The sequence below is a fragment of the Heptranchias perlo genome, chromosome 1 (genome assembly GCF_035084215.1).
Source record: "Heptranchias perlo isolate sHepPer1 chromosome 1, sHepPer1.hap1, whole genome shotgun sequence".
NCBI lineage: Eukaryota > Metazoa > Chordata > Chondrichthyes > Hexanchiformes > Hexanchidae > Heptranchias > Heptranchias perlo.
The window spans coordinates 94,640,548-94,657,277 of NC_090325.1; the positions used below are offsets into that span (position 1 = coordinate 94,640,548).

The 16,730-nt window shown below is 44.2% G+C and overlaps 1 protein-coding gene across 2 annotated transcripts in view; it reads right to left on the reverse strand.

Annotated features, from left to right (window-relative positions):
* Nucleotides 1-13,984: 13,984 nt before the first annotated feature.
* Nucleotides 13,985-16,730, reverse strand: part of pgm2 (phosphoglucomutase 2) — a 63,297-nt gene continuing 60,551 nt past the window's right edge. For both annotated transcript variants that reach the window (XM_067988950.1, XM_067988943.1), the window contains exon 14: nucleotides 13,985-16,728. In XM_067988950.1, the coding sequence (XP_067845051.1) occupies nucleotides 16,626-16,728 (103 nt within the window). In that variant the 3' untranslated portion in view covers nucleotides 13,985-16,625. The remainder of the gene's footprint in view (nucleotides 16,729-16,730) is intronic.

The following is a 16,730-nucleotide window of genomic DNA, read 5'->3' on the forward strand; positions in this document are numbered from 1 at the left end:
TCTATCTCTCTTTTTAAATATAGGACTCATATTAGCTGTCTGCCAGTCTTCTGGCACTATTCCCTTTCCGAATGAATTTGTATATATATGTAATAGTGCCTCTGCTAGAGGAACATAGGAACAGGTGTAGGCCATTTAGCCCCTCAGGCCTGTTCTGCCATTCAATGAATTTATGGCTGAACTGTGACCTAAATCCTTATACCCGCCTTAGTCCCATATCCCTTAATAACTTTGGTTAACAAAAATCCATCAATCTCAGATTTAAAATTAACAATTGAGCTAGCATCAACTGCCGTTTGCAGAAGAGAGTTCCAAACTTCTACCACCTTTTGCGTGTAGAAGTGTTTCCTAACTTCACTCCTGAAAGTCCTGGCTCTAATTTTTAGGCTATGTCCCCTAGTCCTAGACTCCCCAACCAGCAGAAATAGTTTCTCTCTATCTACCCTATCAGTTCCCTGTAATATCTTGAAAACTTCAATCAAATCACCCCTTAATCTTCTCAATTCCAGGGAATACAACCCTAGTTTGTGTAATCGCTCCTCATAATTTAACCCTTCGAGTCCAGGAATCATTCTGGTAAATCTACGCTGCACTCCCTCCAAGGCCCAATATATCCTCCCTAAGGTGCGGTGTCCAGAACGGAACACAGTATTCCAGATATGGTCTAATCAGGGCTTTGCATAACTGTAGCATAACTTCTACCCCCTTGTATTCTAATCCACTAGATATAAAGGCCAGCATCCCATTAGCCTTTTTGATTATTTTTTGTACCTCTGCATGACATTTTAATGATCTGTGTACATAGACCCTTAAAGTCTCTTTAGACCTCCATTGTTTTGAGCTTTTCACCATTTAGAAAGTACTCTGATCTATCCTTTTTAGGTCCAAAGTGGATGACCTCACACTTGCCTACATTGAAATCCATTTGCCACAGTTTTGCCCATTCACTTAATCTATTAATATCTCGCTGTAATTTTATGCTTCCATCTACACTGCTTACAATGCTGCCTATCTTTGTGTCATCGGCAAACTTGGATATGTGGCTCTCTATCCCGTCATCTAAGTCGTTTATAAATACAGTGACTAGTTGAGGCCCCAACACAGATCCCTGTGGGACAACACTAGTCACATCCTGCCAATTTGAGTTCCTGCCCATTATGCCTACTCTCTGTCCCCTGTCGCTCAGCCAATTTCCTAACCAGGTCAATAATTTACCCTTGATTCCACGAGCTTCGACTTTATTTTCCCTAGTTCCATTCTCATCCCCTTAAAATCAGCTTTTTTCCAATTTATTACTTTAATTGTAATAAATTACAATTAAAGTAATTGTAATAAGTAATTGACATAAGTAAGATGAAGTCATCTTACTTATGTCCCTCTCATTCTTTATCTTCTACCTTATTATGTTGTGATTGCTATTGCCTAGATGTTCCCCAACACTTACTTCTTTTATCTTTTCTGGTTCATTTCCCAATACTCGATCCAGCAATGCTCCCTCTTTTGTTGGGCTTTTTATATATTGGGTAAGAAATGAGTCCTGCTCACATTGTAAAAACTCCATTCCCTGTATCCCTTTACCTACCTTTTCTTGCCAGTTTACTTGGGGGTAGTTAAAATTTCCCATGATTATTATTCTATGCCCTTTACTCATTTCACATATTTGCTTACATATTTCTTCCTCCACCTCCTTTCCACTCTTAAGTGGTCTGTAGAGTACCCCTATTAGCGTGATCAATCCTTTCTTTTATTTCAATTCATATGGATTCTGTTTCTATTCTTCTGTTAGTTATGTTCCTTTTTTCAACTGCCGTTATGTTATTTCTAAGCAGTACAGCTACCCCACACTCCTCCCCCTTCTTCCTTCCCTTTCCTTTCTGATTATGTTATAACCTGCAGTATTTAGTTTCCAGTCCTGTTCTTTATGTAGCCATGTTTCAGTTACTCCTACCACATCTGGTTCCTCGCTACAGATTATTGCCTCTAGTTGCCCTGTTTTATTTTGGACGCTCTGTAGATTGCTGTACATGTAGTTTAATGTGCCTTTAATTGTTGTTCCTTTTACTTTATTTTTAAACAGTCCTTTCATACTTCTGTTTTATAACTCTCTTTGTTCCTTGACCATTTGTTATCTTTATTCCTTACCCTGATCTGTCCTTTACTCATTCTCCTGTTATTTGTTATTGCTACCCGATCCCTCCCCCCATCTTGCTAGTTTAAGGCCTTATCCACCGCCCTATTTATCCTTTCCACTAGGACTCTGGTCCCACCCCGGTTCAGGTGGAGCCCATCCCAGCAGTACAGCTCCTTCCGATCCCAGTACTGGTGCCAATGTCCTGTGAAATGGAACCCCTCCTTCCCACACTACTCTGCAGCCAAGCATAGCCTTTCTGATCTGCATATCCTTATGCTAATTAGATATGGCTCGGGTAGTAATCCTGAGATTACCACCCATGAGGTTCTGCTTTTTAATTCAGTTCCTAGCTTCTGATATTCCCTTAGCAGAACCTCCTCCTTGTTCTTCTTTATGTTGTTGGTGCTGACATGAACCATGACAACTGGATCCTCCCCCTCCCTTTCCAAGTTCCTCTCCAGTTGCTCCGAGATGTCTTTTACCCTTGCACCAGGTAGGCAACACACCCTCCTGGACTCTCGGTCACGACTGCAGAGGACGCTATCAAACCCCTAATTATAGAATCCCCTGTGACTACAACCTTTCTATTTTGATCTCCCCCCTTGGACCGCCTTATGCTCCATGTTGCCATGGTTAGCATTCTGGGCATCCTCCCTGCAGCCTTTATCCTTATCCTCACAGGTATCAAGTACCTCATATCTGTTGGTTATGACCAGTGTCTGCGTGACCTCCTTCTCTACCTCTCCTAGGTTCCCACTACCCTGATGACTAACAGTCACAAGCTCCCCTTCCTGCACCTGTGCTATCCTCTGAGGTGTGATCCTACTCTGGAGAAAACTATCTAGATATTCTTCCCCCTCCCTGATATGTGTCAGAGTGTCTCCAACTCACACTCCAGCTCACTTGAGATCTAGATTATATTTAGTAAATGGATTTAGCTTGATTTTGAAATAATTAGTAATTACTGTCTTTTTTATTTTATGTATTTTTTTTTAAATTTCAGTTTTAAAAGTTGATAGATTAATTTATAGTCCCTCGGTTTAAATTACTTAGCACCTAATTCCCACACTCACCAAATTCCCAGTTGAATGTCCTCACTCTGTTAGCAATTCACTCCATTAGAAGTTTACACTCTGTCCCTACCAACCTCTATGCTCAAGCTAAAGGATGTCATGGCCATGAAGAGGGTACTAAGATGATATTGGGGATGAAAGGCATTAGTTAATAGGAGAAACTAGGTGAACTGGGGCTTTTTCATTGGAACAGAGAAGGTTTAGAAGAGATCTAATAGAGCTGATCAAAATTATGAAAGGTTTTGATAAGGTGCATAAAGAAAAAACTTTCTATTGGTCATCGGGTTGCTGACTAGAAGACACAAACTTAAGATGATTGGTGACTAGAGAGCACAAATTTAAGATCAACATCAAAAGAATGAAGGAAGAGGTTAGGAGAATGTTTTTACACACAGGATTCTTAGAGCATGGAATACCCTATCAGACGTAATGACTTACATTTATATAGCAACTTTAACGTAGTAAAACAGTCCAAGACGCTTCATTGGAGCGTAATCAGACAAAAATTGACACCGAGCCACAGAAGGAGACATTAGGACAGGTGACCAAAAGCTTGGGCAAACAGGTAGGTTTTAAGGTGGGTCTTAAAGGAGAGGTGGAGAGGCAGAAAGGTTTAGGGGGGAGTTCCAGAGCTTAGAGTCTTTAAATGGTGTCAGCCACATGTGGTATTGATGCCCCCTACCCTTTAAGTGAACTGCCAATGAACAGTGTGAGTAGCGCTGACCTGTCTATTCTATTTAAATTAGTCTGAGCGACCAATTTGGGGCCTTAGTTCTATCCACTTGATTGGGTGCAACATCCAATCTGAGCCTGAAAATGGGCTTAAAACAATATCTGCTCTATTAACTTTCGGGGATAGCGTACTGGCTGTCCATTATACACATCACCCGATACACACTGACTTTGATGGAAAGGAAAATCGGGTGTGGTGTATAATGGGCAGTTGGTCCATTAGTGCTTGTTTAGTACCATTGTTGAAAATTAAAATCATCTCTGAAATCAGTTCAATCCCATGTGCAGTCTAAGTCTCCAGTTTTCAAAATGCTTTCATGCAGTATTTTATGCTCCTTGTTTTATTTTCCAGAACAGCAAAGAATTTATTTTGCTATCAGGGTCCATGACAGAGGATAAATATCAAAGATCCTTCATGGACATAGCAAATCAAAACAGCATGGGAACTCAGTTGTAAAATGAAGATGCTTTTGTAGATGTGTATAAAAGGAAGAATGAAGACAGCATGACAGGTATTGTCCAAGTCTGGCAGGCTGTACGCAGAACGCACGAGGCATGAACCGAGGAGAATTATCGATGTGGCTGTCATTTGTGGCAAATAGAACTTAGAGGAAAGATCCTGAAGTCTGGAAATTCCAATGCTCTTCAGTATAGAATCATAGAATCATAGAAGTTTACAACATGGAAACAGGCCCTTCGGCCCAACATGTCCATGTCGCCCAGTTTATACCACTAAGCTAGTCCCAATTGCCTGCACTTGGCCCATATCCCTCTATACCCATCTTACCCATGTCACTGTCCAAATGCTTTTTAAAAGACAAAATTGTACCCGCCTCTACTACTGCCTCTGGCAGCTCGTTCCAGACACTCACCACCCTTTGAGTGAAAAAATTGCCCCTCTGGACCCTTTTGTATCTCTCCCCTCTCACCTTAAATCTATGTCCCCTCGTTATAGACTCCCCTACCTTTGGGAAAAGATTTTGACTATCTACCTTATCTATGCCCCTCATTATTTTATAGACTTGTATAAGATCACCCCTCAACCTCCTACTCTCCAGGGAAAAAAGTCCCAGTCTATCTAACCTCTCCCTATAAGTCAAACCATCAAGTCCCGGCAGCATCCTAGTAAATCTTTTCTGCACTCTTTCTAGTTTAATAATATCCTTTCTATAATAGGGTGACCAGAACTGTACACAGTATTCCAAGTGTGGCCTAACTAATGTCTTGTACAACTTCAACAAGACATCCCAACTCCTGTATTCAATGTTCTGACCAATGAAACCAAGCAAGCTGAATGCCTTCTTCACCACCCTATCCACCTGTGACTCCACTTTCAAGGAGCTATGAACCTGTACTCCTAGATCTCTTTGTTCTATAACTCTCCCCAACGCCCTACCATTAACGGAGTAGGTCCTGGCCCGATTCGATCTCCCAAAATGCATCACGTCACATTTATCTAAATTAAACTCCATCTGCCATTCATCGGCCCACTGGCCCAATTTATCAAGATCCCGTTGCAATCCTAGATAACCTTCTTCACTGTCCACAATGCCACCAATCTTGGTGTCATCTGCAAACTTACTAACCATGCCTCCTAAATTCTCATCCAAATCATTAATATAAATAACAAATAACAGCGGACCCAGCACCGATCCCTGAGGCACACCGCTGGTCACAGGCCTCCAATTTGAAAAACAACCCTCTACAACCACCCTCTGTCTTCTGTCGTCAAGCCAATGTTGTATCCAATTGGCTACCTCACCTTGGATCCCGTGAGATTTAACCTTATGTAACAACCTACCATGCGGTACCTTGTCAAAGGCTTTGCTAAAGTCCATGTGGACCACGTCTACTGCACAGCCCTCATCTATCTTCTTGGTTACCCCTTCAAAAAACTCAATCAAATTCGTGAGACATGATTTTCCTCTCACAAAACCATGCTGACTGTTCCTAATCAGTCCCTGCCTCTCCAAATGCCCGTAGATCCTGTCTCTCAGAATACCCTCTAACAACTTACCCACTACAGATGTCAGGCTCACCGGTCTGTAGTTCCCAGGCTTTTCCCTGCCGCCCTTCTTAAACAAAGGCACAACATTTGCTACCCTCCAATCTTCAGGCACCTCACCTGTAGCGGTGGATGATTCAAATATCTCTGCTAGGGGACCCGCAATTTCCTCCCTAACCTCCCATAACGTCCTGGGATACATTTCATCAGGTCCCGGAGATTTATCTACCTTGATGCGCGTTAAGACTTCCAGCACCTCCCTCTCTGTAATATGTACACTCCTCAAGACATCACTATTTATTTCCCCAAGTTCCCTAACATCCATGCCTTTCTCAACCGTAAATACCGATGCGAAATATTGATTTAGGATCTCACCCATCTCTTGTGGTTCCACACATAGATGACCTTGTTGATCCTTCAGAGGCCCTACTTTCTCCCTAGTTACTCTTTTGCCCTTTATGTATTTGTAGAAGCTCTTTGGATTCTCCTTTGCCTTATCTGCCAAAGCAATCTCATGTCCCCTTTTTGCCCTCTTGATTTCTCTCTTAACTCTACTCCGGCAATCTCTATACTCTTCAAGGGATCCACTTGATCCCAGCTGCCTATGCATGTCATATGCCTCCTTCTTCTTTTTGACTAGGGCCTCAATCTCCCGAGTCATCCAAGGTTCCCTACTTCTACCAGCCTTGCCCTTTACTTTATAAGGAATGTGCTTACCCTGAACCCTGGTTAACACACTTTTGAAGGACTCCCACTTACCAGACGTCCCTTTGCCTGCCAACAGACTCTCCCAATCAACTTCTGAAAGTTCCTGTCTAATACCATCAAAATTGGCCTTTCCCCAATTTAGAATTTTAACTTTTGGGCCAGACCTATCCTTCTCCATAGCTATCTTAAAACTAATGGAATTATGATCACTGGTCCCAAAGTGATCCCTCACTAACACTTCTGTCACCGGCCCTTCCTTATTTCCCAAGAGGAGGTCAAGTTTTGCCCCCTCTCTAGTCGGGCCATCCACATACTGAATGAGAAATTCCTCCTGAATACACTCAACAAATTTCTCTCCATCCAAGCCCCTAATGCTATGGCTGTCCCAGTCAATGTTGGGAAAGTTAAAGTCCCCTACTATTACCACCCTATTTTTCTTGCAGCTGTCTGTAATCTCCTTACATATTTGCTCCTCAATTTCCCGTTGACTATTTGGGGGTCTGTAGTACAATCCTATCAACGTAATCTCTCCCTTCTTATTTTTCAGTTCTACCCATATAGACTCCGTGGGCGAACCCTCGGATATATCCTCTCTCACTACTGCCGTGATGTTCTCCCTAATCAAGAACGCAACTCCCCCTCCTCTCTTACCTCCTGCTCTATCTTTCCTATAGTATCTATACCCTGGAATATTTAGCTGCCAGTCCTGCCCCTCCCTTAGCCATGTTTCAGTAATAGCTATAACATCCCAGTCTCATGTACCCATCCATGCCCTGAGTTCATCTGCCTTGCCCATCAGACTTCTTGCATTGAAATAAATGCAGTTTAATCTAGACTTCCCTTGGTCTTTGCCGTGCTTTCTCAGACCATTTGTCCGGTCATGTTTTGTACACTCTCCCTTACTGCCTTTTGTTTCTGTCACCACTTTACTTCCCACTGACTTCCTGCATCTATTCCCATCCCCCTGCCACTTTAGTTTAAACCCTCCCCAACAGCACTAGCAAACACTCCCCCTAGGACATTGGTTCCAGTCCTGCCCAGATGCAGACTGTCCAATTTGTACTGGTCCCACCTCCCCCAGAACCGGTTCCAATGTCCCAGGAATTTGAATCCCTTCCTCTTGCACCATCTCTCAAGCCACGTATTCATCCTAGCTATCCTGTCATTCCTACTCTGACTAGCCCGTGGCACTGGTAGCAATCCTGAGAGGTCCTACTTTTTAGTTTAACTCCTAACTCCCTAAATTCAGCTTGTAGGACCTCATCCCGTTTTTTACCTATATCATTGGTACCTATATGCACCACGACAACTGGCTGTTCACCCTCCCCCTCCAGAATGTTCTGCAGCCGCTCTGAGACATCCCTGACCCTTGCACCAGGGAGGCAACATACCATCCTGGAGTCTCGGTTGCGTCCACAGAAACGCCTGTCTATTCCCCTTACAATCGAGTCCCCTATCACTATAGCTCTGCCACTCTTTTTCCTGCCCTCCTGTGCAGCAGAGCCAGCCACGGTGCCATGAACCTGGCCGCTGCCACCTTCCCCTGGTGAGCCATCTCCCACAACAGTATCCAAAACGGTATACCTGTTTGAGAGGGGGATGGCCACAGGGGACCCCTGCACTACCTGCCTGCACCTCTTACTCTTCCTGGTGGTCACCCATTCACTTCCTGCCTGTACTGCCTTTACCTGCGGTGTGACCAACTCGCTAAACGTGCTATCCACAAGTTTCTCTGCATCGCGGATGCTCCACAGTGAGTCCACCCGCAGCTCCAGCTCCGAGATACGATCGGTCAGTAGCTGCAGGTGGACACACTTCCTGCACACATGGTCGGCAGGGACACTGGTAGTGTCCATGACTTCCCACATCTTGCAGGAGGGGCATATCACGGGTGCGAGGTCTGCTGCCATGATTTGCCTTAGCTTAGTTCCCCTTTTAAATTACGTTGAAATTTGAAAATGTTAACTATACCAGGGACCTAGGTTCACTAAAAAAAAACTACCTGCTATAAAAGCTGCTTAGTTTCCCAGCTCTTAGTTTAAACCAATGCCCTAATTTAGAGAAGAAAAAAAAACAGTAATACTCACCAACCAATCACTTACCTGCTGTCCTGTGACGTCACTCCTTGGTTTTCTGTTGTTGTTTTTGATCCGATCAGGTCCGCCGCCGCTCTGGTCTCGGGCCTCGGGCCTCGGTCCGCCGCTCTTTTATCCCCGCTCTCGGTCTCTCTCCTCTGCTCCCGATCAGGTCCGCCGCCGCTCTGGTCTCGGGCCTCGGTCCGCCGCTCTTTTATCCCCGCTCTCGGTCTCTCTCTGCTCCCGATCAGGTCCGCCGCCGCTCTGGTCTCGGGCCTCGGGCCGCCGCTCTTTTATCCCCGCTCTCGGTCTCTCTCCTCTGCTCCCGTTCAGGTCCGCCGCCTCTCTGGTCTCGGGCCTCGGGCCGCCGCTCTTTTATCCCCGCTCTCGGTCTCTCTCCTCTGCTCCCGATCAGGTCCGCCGCCGCTCTGGTCTCGGGCCTGGGGCCGCCGCTCTTTTATCCCCGCTCTCGGTCTCTGTCCTCTGCTCCCGCTCAGGTCCGCCGCCGCTCTGGTCTCGGGTCTCGGGCCTGGGTCCGCCGCTCTTTTATCCCCGCTCTCGGTCTCTCTCCTCTGCTCCCGATCAGGTCCGCCGCCGCTCTGGTCTCGGGCCTCGGTCCGCCGCTCTTTTATCCCCGCTCTCGGTCTCTCTCCTCTGCTCCCGCTCAGGTCCGCCGCCGCTCTGGTCTCGGGCCTGGGGCCGCCGCTCTTTTATCCCCGCTCTCGGTCTCTCTCCTCTGCTCCCGATCAGGTCCGCCGCCGCTCTGGTCTCGGGCCTCGGTCCGCCGCTCTTTTATCCCCGCTCTCGGTCTCTCTCCTCTGCTCCCGATCAGGTCCGCCGCCGCTCTGGTCTCGGGTCTCGGTCCGCCGCTCTTTTATCCCCGCTCTCGGTCTCTCTCCTCTGCTCCCGATCAGGTCCGCCGCCGCTCTGGTCTCGGGCCTCGGTCCGCCGCTCTTTTATCCCCGCTCTCGGTCTCTCTCCTCTGCTCCCGTTCAGGTCCGCCGCCGCTCTGGTCTCGGGCCTCGGTCCGCCGCTCTTTTATCCCCGCTCTCGGTCTCTCTCCTCTGCTCCCGATCAGTATACTGCCAACTTGGATCCCGCTCTGATGGAGCAAATCGAATCTGCACCATGTAATTCATCACCACAGATTTAAATGAATTAATTAAAATAATAGAACAGATTCATCAGAACATTTTAGAGATTAAGAGTTCCTCACTTTGACAGCAGATTGCAGTACAGATGTTGACAGAAATTACACTTGCCCGTGTGTAATATACACAAGAGGGAAAGAGGCAGGCAGAATTTTGCGAAGACATTATGTTAGCACAAGCTTTTAATACAACAGGGAAAAGTCTTGCAAAAACTTTTCCTTCAGTTGAGCACATGGGCAATTGATGAAGAACTATGATCATAGAATCATACAGCACAGGAGGCCATTCAACCCATTGTGCCTATGCCAGCTATTTTAAAGAGCTAGCCAATTAGTACCACTCCCCCGCTCTTTCCTCATAGCACTGCAAATTTTTCCTTGATAGAGGCAGTGACATATTCCTAAAGCTGCCTACTATGCCTGCAAAACTCATAACTTGAACACAATGGTACATTCATGGGCCTTGCTGCAGATGCTCCATACCTCCAGAAAGCTATCAATGTTGAAATTTTTTTTTTTTATTCGTTCATGGGATGTGGGCATCGCTGGCAAGGCCAGCATTTATTGCCCATCACTAATTGCCCTTGAGAAGGTGGTGGTGAGCCGCCTTCTTGAACCGCTGCAGTCCGTGTGGTGAAGGTTCTCCCACTGTGTTGTTAGGAAGGCAGTTTCAGGATTTTGACCCAGCGACGATGAAGGAACGGCGATATATTTCCAAGTCGGGATGGTGTGTCACTTGGAGGGGAACGTGCAGGTGGTGTTGTTCCCATGCGCCTGCTGCTATTGTCCTTCTAGGTGGTAGAGGTCGCGGGTTTGGGAGGTGCTGTCGAAGAAGCCTTGGCGAGTTGCTGCAGTGCATCCTGTGGATGGTACACACTGCGGCCACAGTGCACCAGTGGTGAAGGGAGTGAATGTTTAGGGTGGTGGATGGGGTGCCAATCAAGCGGGCTGCTTTGTCCTGGATAGTGTCGAGCTTCTTGAGTGTTGTTGGAGCTGCACTCATCCAGGCAAGTGGAGAGCATTCCATCACACTCCTGACTTGTGCCTTGTAGATGGTGGAAAGGCTTTGGGGAGTCAGAAGGTGAGTCACTCGCCGCAGAATGGCCAGCCTCTGACCTGCTCTTGTAGCCACAGTATTTATATGGCTGGTCCAGTTAAGTTTCTGGTCAATGGTGACCCCCAGGATGTTGATGTTGGGAGATTCGGCGATGGTAATATCGTTGACTGTCAAGGGGAGGTGGTTAGAGACTCTCTTGTTGGAGATAGTCATTGCCTGGCACTTGTCTGGCACGAATGTTACTTACCACTCATCAGCCCAAGCCTGGATGTTGTCCAGGTCTTGCTGCATGCGGGCTCAGACTGCTTCATTATCTGAGGGCTTGCGAATGGAACTGAACACTGTGCAATCATCAGCGAATATCCCCATTTCTGACCTTATGATGGAGGGAAGGTCATTGATGAAGCAGCTGAAGATGGTTGGACCTAGGACACTGCCCTGAGGAACTCCTGCAGCAACGTCCTGGGGCTGAGATGATTGGCCTCCAACAAGCACTACCATCTTTCTTCGGTACCAAGTTATAGTCCAGCAATTTTATTTTAAATTCACAAGCTTTCGGAGATTTTCTCCTTCCTCAAAACATTTGCCTGAGGAAGGAGAAAATCTCCGAAAGCTTGTGAATTTAAAATAAAATTGCTGGACTATAACTTGGTGTTGTAAAATTGTTTACAATCTTTCTTCGTGCTAGGTATGACTCCAGCTACTGGAGAATTTTCCCCGATTCCCATTGACTTCAATTTTACTAGGGCTCCTTGGTGCCACACTCAGTCAAATGCTGCCTTGATGTCAAGGGCAGTCACTCTCACCTCACCTCTGGAATTCAGCTCTTTTGTCCATGATTGGACCAAGGCTGTAATGAGGTCTGGAGCAGAGTGGTCCTGGCGGAACCCAAACTGGGCATCGGTGAGCCGGTTATTGGTAAGTGCTGTTTGATAGCACTGTTGACGACACCTTCCATCACTTTGCTAATGATTGAGAGTAGACTGATGGGGCAGTAATTGGCTGGATTGGATTTGTCCTGCTTTTTGTGGACAGGACATACCTGGTCAATTTTCCACATTGTCGGGTAGATGCCAGTGTTGTAGCTGTACTGGAACAGCTTGGCTAGAGGCGCAGCTAGTTCTGGAGCACAAGTCTTCAGCACTATAGCCTGTTGTTGTCGGGCCCGTAGCCTTTGCTGTATCCAATGCACTCAGCTGTTTCTTGATATCACGTGGAGTGAATCGAATTGGCTGAAGACTGGCTTCTGTGATGGTGGGGATATTGGGAGGAGGCCGAGATGGATCATCCACTCAGCACTTCTGGCTGAAGACGGATGCAAACCCTTCAGCCTTGTCTTTTGCACTCACGTGCTGGACTCCGCCATCATTGAGGATGGGGATGTTTGCAGAGCCTCCTCCTCCCGTTAGTTGTTTAATTGTCCACCACCATTCGTGACTGGATGTGGCAGGACTGCAGAGCTTTGATCTGATCCGTTGGTTGTGGAATTGCTTAGCTCTGTCTATAACATGTTGCTTCCTCTGTTTAGCATGCATGTAGTCCTGAGTTGTCGCTTCACCAGGTTGGCACCTCATTTTTTTTTTAGGTACGTCTGGTGCTGCTCCTGGTATGCTCTTCTACACTCCTCATTGAACTAGAGTTGATCACCTGGCTTGTTGGTAATGGTAGGGTGAGGAATATGCCAGGCCATGAGGTTACAGATTGTGCTGGAATACAATTCTGCTGCTGCTGATGGCCCACAGCGCCTCATGGATGCCCAGTTTTGAGCTGCTGGATTTGTTCTGAATCTATCCCATTTAGCATGGTGATAGTGCCACACAACACGTTGGATGGTGTCCTCAGTGCGAAGATGGGACTTTGTCTCCACAAGGACTGTGCGGTGGTCACTCCTACCAATACTGTCATGGACAGATGCATTTGCGACAGGTAGATTGGTGAGGACGAGGTCAAGTAAGTTTTTCCCTCGTGTTGGTTCACTTAGCACCTGCCGCAGGCCCAGTCTCGCAGCAATGTCCTTCAGGACTCGGCCAGCTCGGTCAGTAATAGTGCTACCGAGCCACTCTTGGTGATGGACATTGAAGTCCCCCACCCAGAGTACATTCCGTGTCCTTGCTACTCTCAGTGCTTCCTCCAAGTGGTGTTCAACATTGAGGAGGACTGATTCACCAGCTGAGGGAGGGTGGTAGGTGGTAATCAGTAGGTGGTTTCCCTGCCCATGTTTCACCTGATGCCATGAGATTTCATGGGATCGAGTCAATATTTATCTTGCTGATTGAAAGATTTTGTGACTTTCCCAGTGAGTCTGACAATGAGTTGGAAGACAGGAGCACTTCCAAACCTCTAGCAGGATATACTTGGTGGACGAGCCAGGCAGACTCACTATATGCACTTCGGCCAAATGCATCAGCTCATGGAGAAAGTCAAAAATTTTCAGTCCTAAAAATTAATTGGCTGACTAGTTTGAGTGTACTGTATATGGAGGGAGAACACTGGATATTTAATTAAGTTTAAAAAGATTTGGGTTTGGTCATAATCGGCCGGCTTCTTCCATCAGAGTGACACAACCAGGAACTGGTTTAAAAAATGGCAGCAGGGCAGTGGGACAAAGGAGGAAAACTGCTGTGTTATTGCAAAGAGAGCTACACTGCCTCTTCTGGGAATAGGTTAATAAGTGCCTAATTGTACGATTGTTACTATAAACCCAACCGTAATGGGTTAAAATAGCTTAAAGATCTATCCAAAAACATGGAATGGTGTCCCATTTATTCACCTGCTTCAAGCATGTCGCATACATTAGCTATTAAATGATTATGGGCATATTTCCAAGAAGTTTCATATTTACAGTGGGAATTAGGAACATATTTTGTTCAAGTTGCAAAGTTGGGGTTTGATACAAAAAAACCCAGTAATTCTTTAATAGCTTTGCGATGTTGTCAACTTTGTTCTTTTAATGCATGATAATGTGTAGATTTTAGTTTCTCATGCAAATAAACCAACATTTGTTAGTTGATTGCAGAAGTTGTACTCATAGATCTGAAGATGTGCAGACACCATGGAATAAAATCAATTTTATTGCAATGAATTAGTACATTCAAATTTACTACAAACCAAAAAGAAACAATTCAACTAAAAATATTGATTGTATAATTTCCAATATGTAAACAAATTAGTTTAATAATGGTCACGCAAGAATGTTTTCTTTTGAAAGCGGAGGAAAACTGCTGCGTTATCGCAGAGAGCTACACTGCCTCTTCTCAGAATAGGTTAGCAAGTGCCTAATTGTATGATTTTTACTATAAATCCAACCATAATGGGATAAAGTAGCTTAAAGATCTATCCAAAAACATGGAATAGTGTTCCATTTATTCACCTGCTTCAAGCATGTAGCATACATTAGCTATTAAATGATTATGGGCACATTTCCAAGAGGTTTCATATTTACAAGTAAAATGAAAAACTTAGTCCAAAATAATGCCATCCTCCTTTAATGTTCAGTATATGAAATTTTGAAAGTAATTTTTATGAATGGAATGTCTATTACATAGCTGTACTATATAATGAAAGTCAATGACAGCATTGTCAGGACTTCTTACAGTTGTGACAGTCTCAAAGCTCTCTGGTTGCTAATTATATGTAAATTTGGCCCTTTTCCTAACTGTGGATAATTTTATTAAAATACCCATCAGGTTGTATCAGACGGTTACATGGATGCTTGTTGGATCAATAATGCTAAAAGACGTAGATGAACTGATGAAATCTAGGTTTGCAGTTTTTTTTCCAAACATTTCTTCAGGCTTATAGCTGAAAAATGTAAGGCTGATAAACATTTACAACAGAATGTAAAATCATTAAGTCTTACGATATGTTGAACAGTAGTAATGTATTTGTATATATATATATATATATATATTTTTGTTGAACCAAATGGAATATGGCAGAATGATTTTGTGTCTTTTTAGTGCCAAATTAAAGCTGCGACTTGGTACTGAGAGTACACAATACAAAATGTTCAAACAGAAACTGTTCTAATACATAGTGTACAGACATACAAGATTCAACTCCAAAGCTATAAGAGAACCACTCAAGGCAAAATGTGTTTCAAGAATTCAAGCATAGAATATCTTCCTCTAATACAATATTTAGATGCTGGGCCTTTAAGTATTTCAAAATGTAAGCAATGGAGTCTACTCTCATTTTGAATGAAGTAAATTAATCCATTAAATCAAGCTGCAGTCACACACATACTGCATATAAAACAACTCCTAGTTAAGAAGTGCAGCAAAACCTTGGAGTGTAGATAACTTCTCAAACATCATTTTAAAAATAAGAGCCCAAATTAGCTTGCACACTTTAATCCATTTCCTGGTATCTTGACATTTCAAATGTTTTTGTTGAAAGCTCTATGGTATCATAAGAACAGGGGTAGGCTATTCAGCCCCTCGAGCTGTTCCGCCATTCAATGAGATCATGGCTGATCTGGATCCTAATTCCATCCACCCGCCTTGGCTCCAGGTCCCTTAATACCCTTGGCTAGCAAAAATCTAAATCGATCTCAGATTTATTATTTGAGCTAGCATTCAATGCTTTTTGTGGGAATGTTTTCAGTAACATAAGGTCCTAGTTTCTCCACAAATATTACAGGGTTTGCTACATTTAGTTTTGCAACAGGATATACTATTAAAGATGTTTCCATTATATATTCATCTAAAATACTATTGTCAAATTCATTCTTAGTACATAAACTAGCATAAAAATTGAGTCAGTTCGCTAAAAAAAACAGGTGTTACTGAAAAATATAGTAAATTAACAGTTCTGATTAGCTCCCATATTAAAGTTTGGCTATATCAACACTTTCATATTTGTCCAAAATCCATAATTTACAATGGATTACCAAGTGGTGGGAACACAACACAGACAAGTTCTAATGTAAAAGCTAAAATATGAAAAAGCTGGTCAAGCTAAACTAAAGCGCCATTCAAAATGAAACAACGATGTTAAAAGAAAAGTGCTCTCTGTTCAAAATACCCTCAAAGTCCAACTGGAAAAGATATGGCAACATATTTGTTATCCATCAAAAAATACTATTACCTTGCTGCCCAACGGAGATCCATTATTTTGTGTCCCTTACCCATTTTAGCTACTCCAGTGATATCAATTATGGACAGGGCAACCAGAGAGCCAATCAGGAGCTGTTCACACTGCAAATATGACCAACATAACTCTGTGATGGTGTTTTTGGCCCTCCCTCACCACCCCCAAGGAGGAGAGCTGCTTCTCATGAGCCCTCAGCCACTGAAAAGTCAGCTCCCATTATAATTAATGGCAACTATATGAAGTCTTCACTCTTGCTACATTTCTAAGAAAATTCGACAGTATTTTTGAGAAGTAATAAATGCATATGTGTTTTCCAGATAGGCACTGGAGTGTACCTTGAACAGACTTTTCTGCCCCTTTAAAAGAGGAGAAATGTATACAACATTCCTCAAAAAATGTAAATCACTCAGTTGCCGAAGGGAATTCTCCCCCCCACCAAAAAAAATACAACATAAGACTTGTACAAGATACAATGGGAAAAAATTTATTCTCCCTCATGACCTTAGCAACACAGCACATTTCCCTCAACAAAAACTACACGTGCTTCAATATTGTAGACACAGCAGGTAAGATTGCCTGGCCTAAACTTCAGAAATCATTTCAGGTGGATTGAGATGTCAGGCCATTTTTATCTGGCTGGAAGAAATGTTCCACCAATGCATTGACCAAGTCATTGAGCTCCTCCTTCAGCTTTTCTGGGTCACT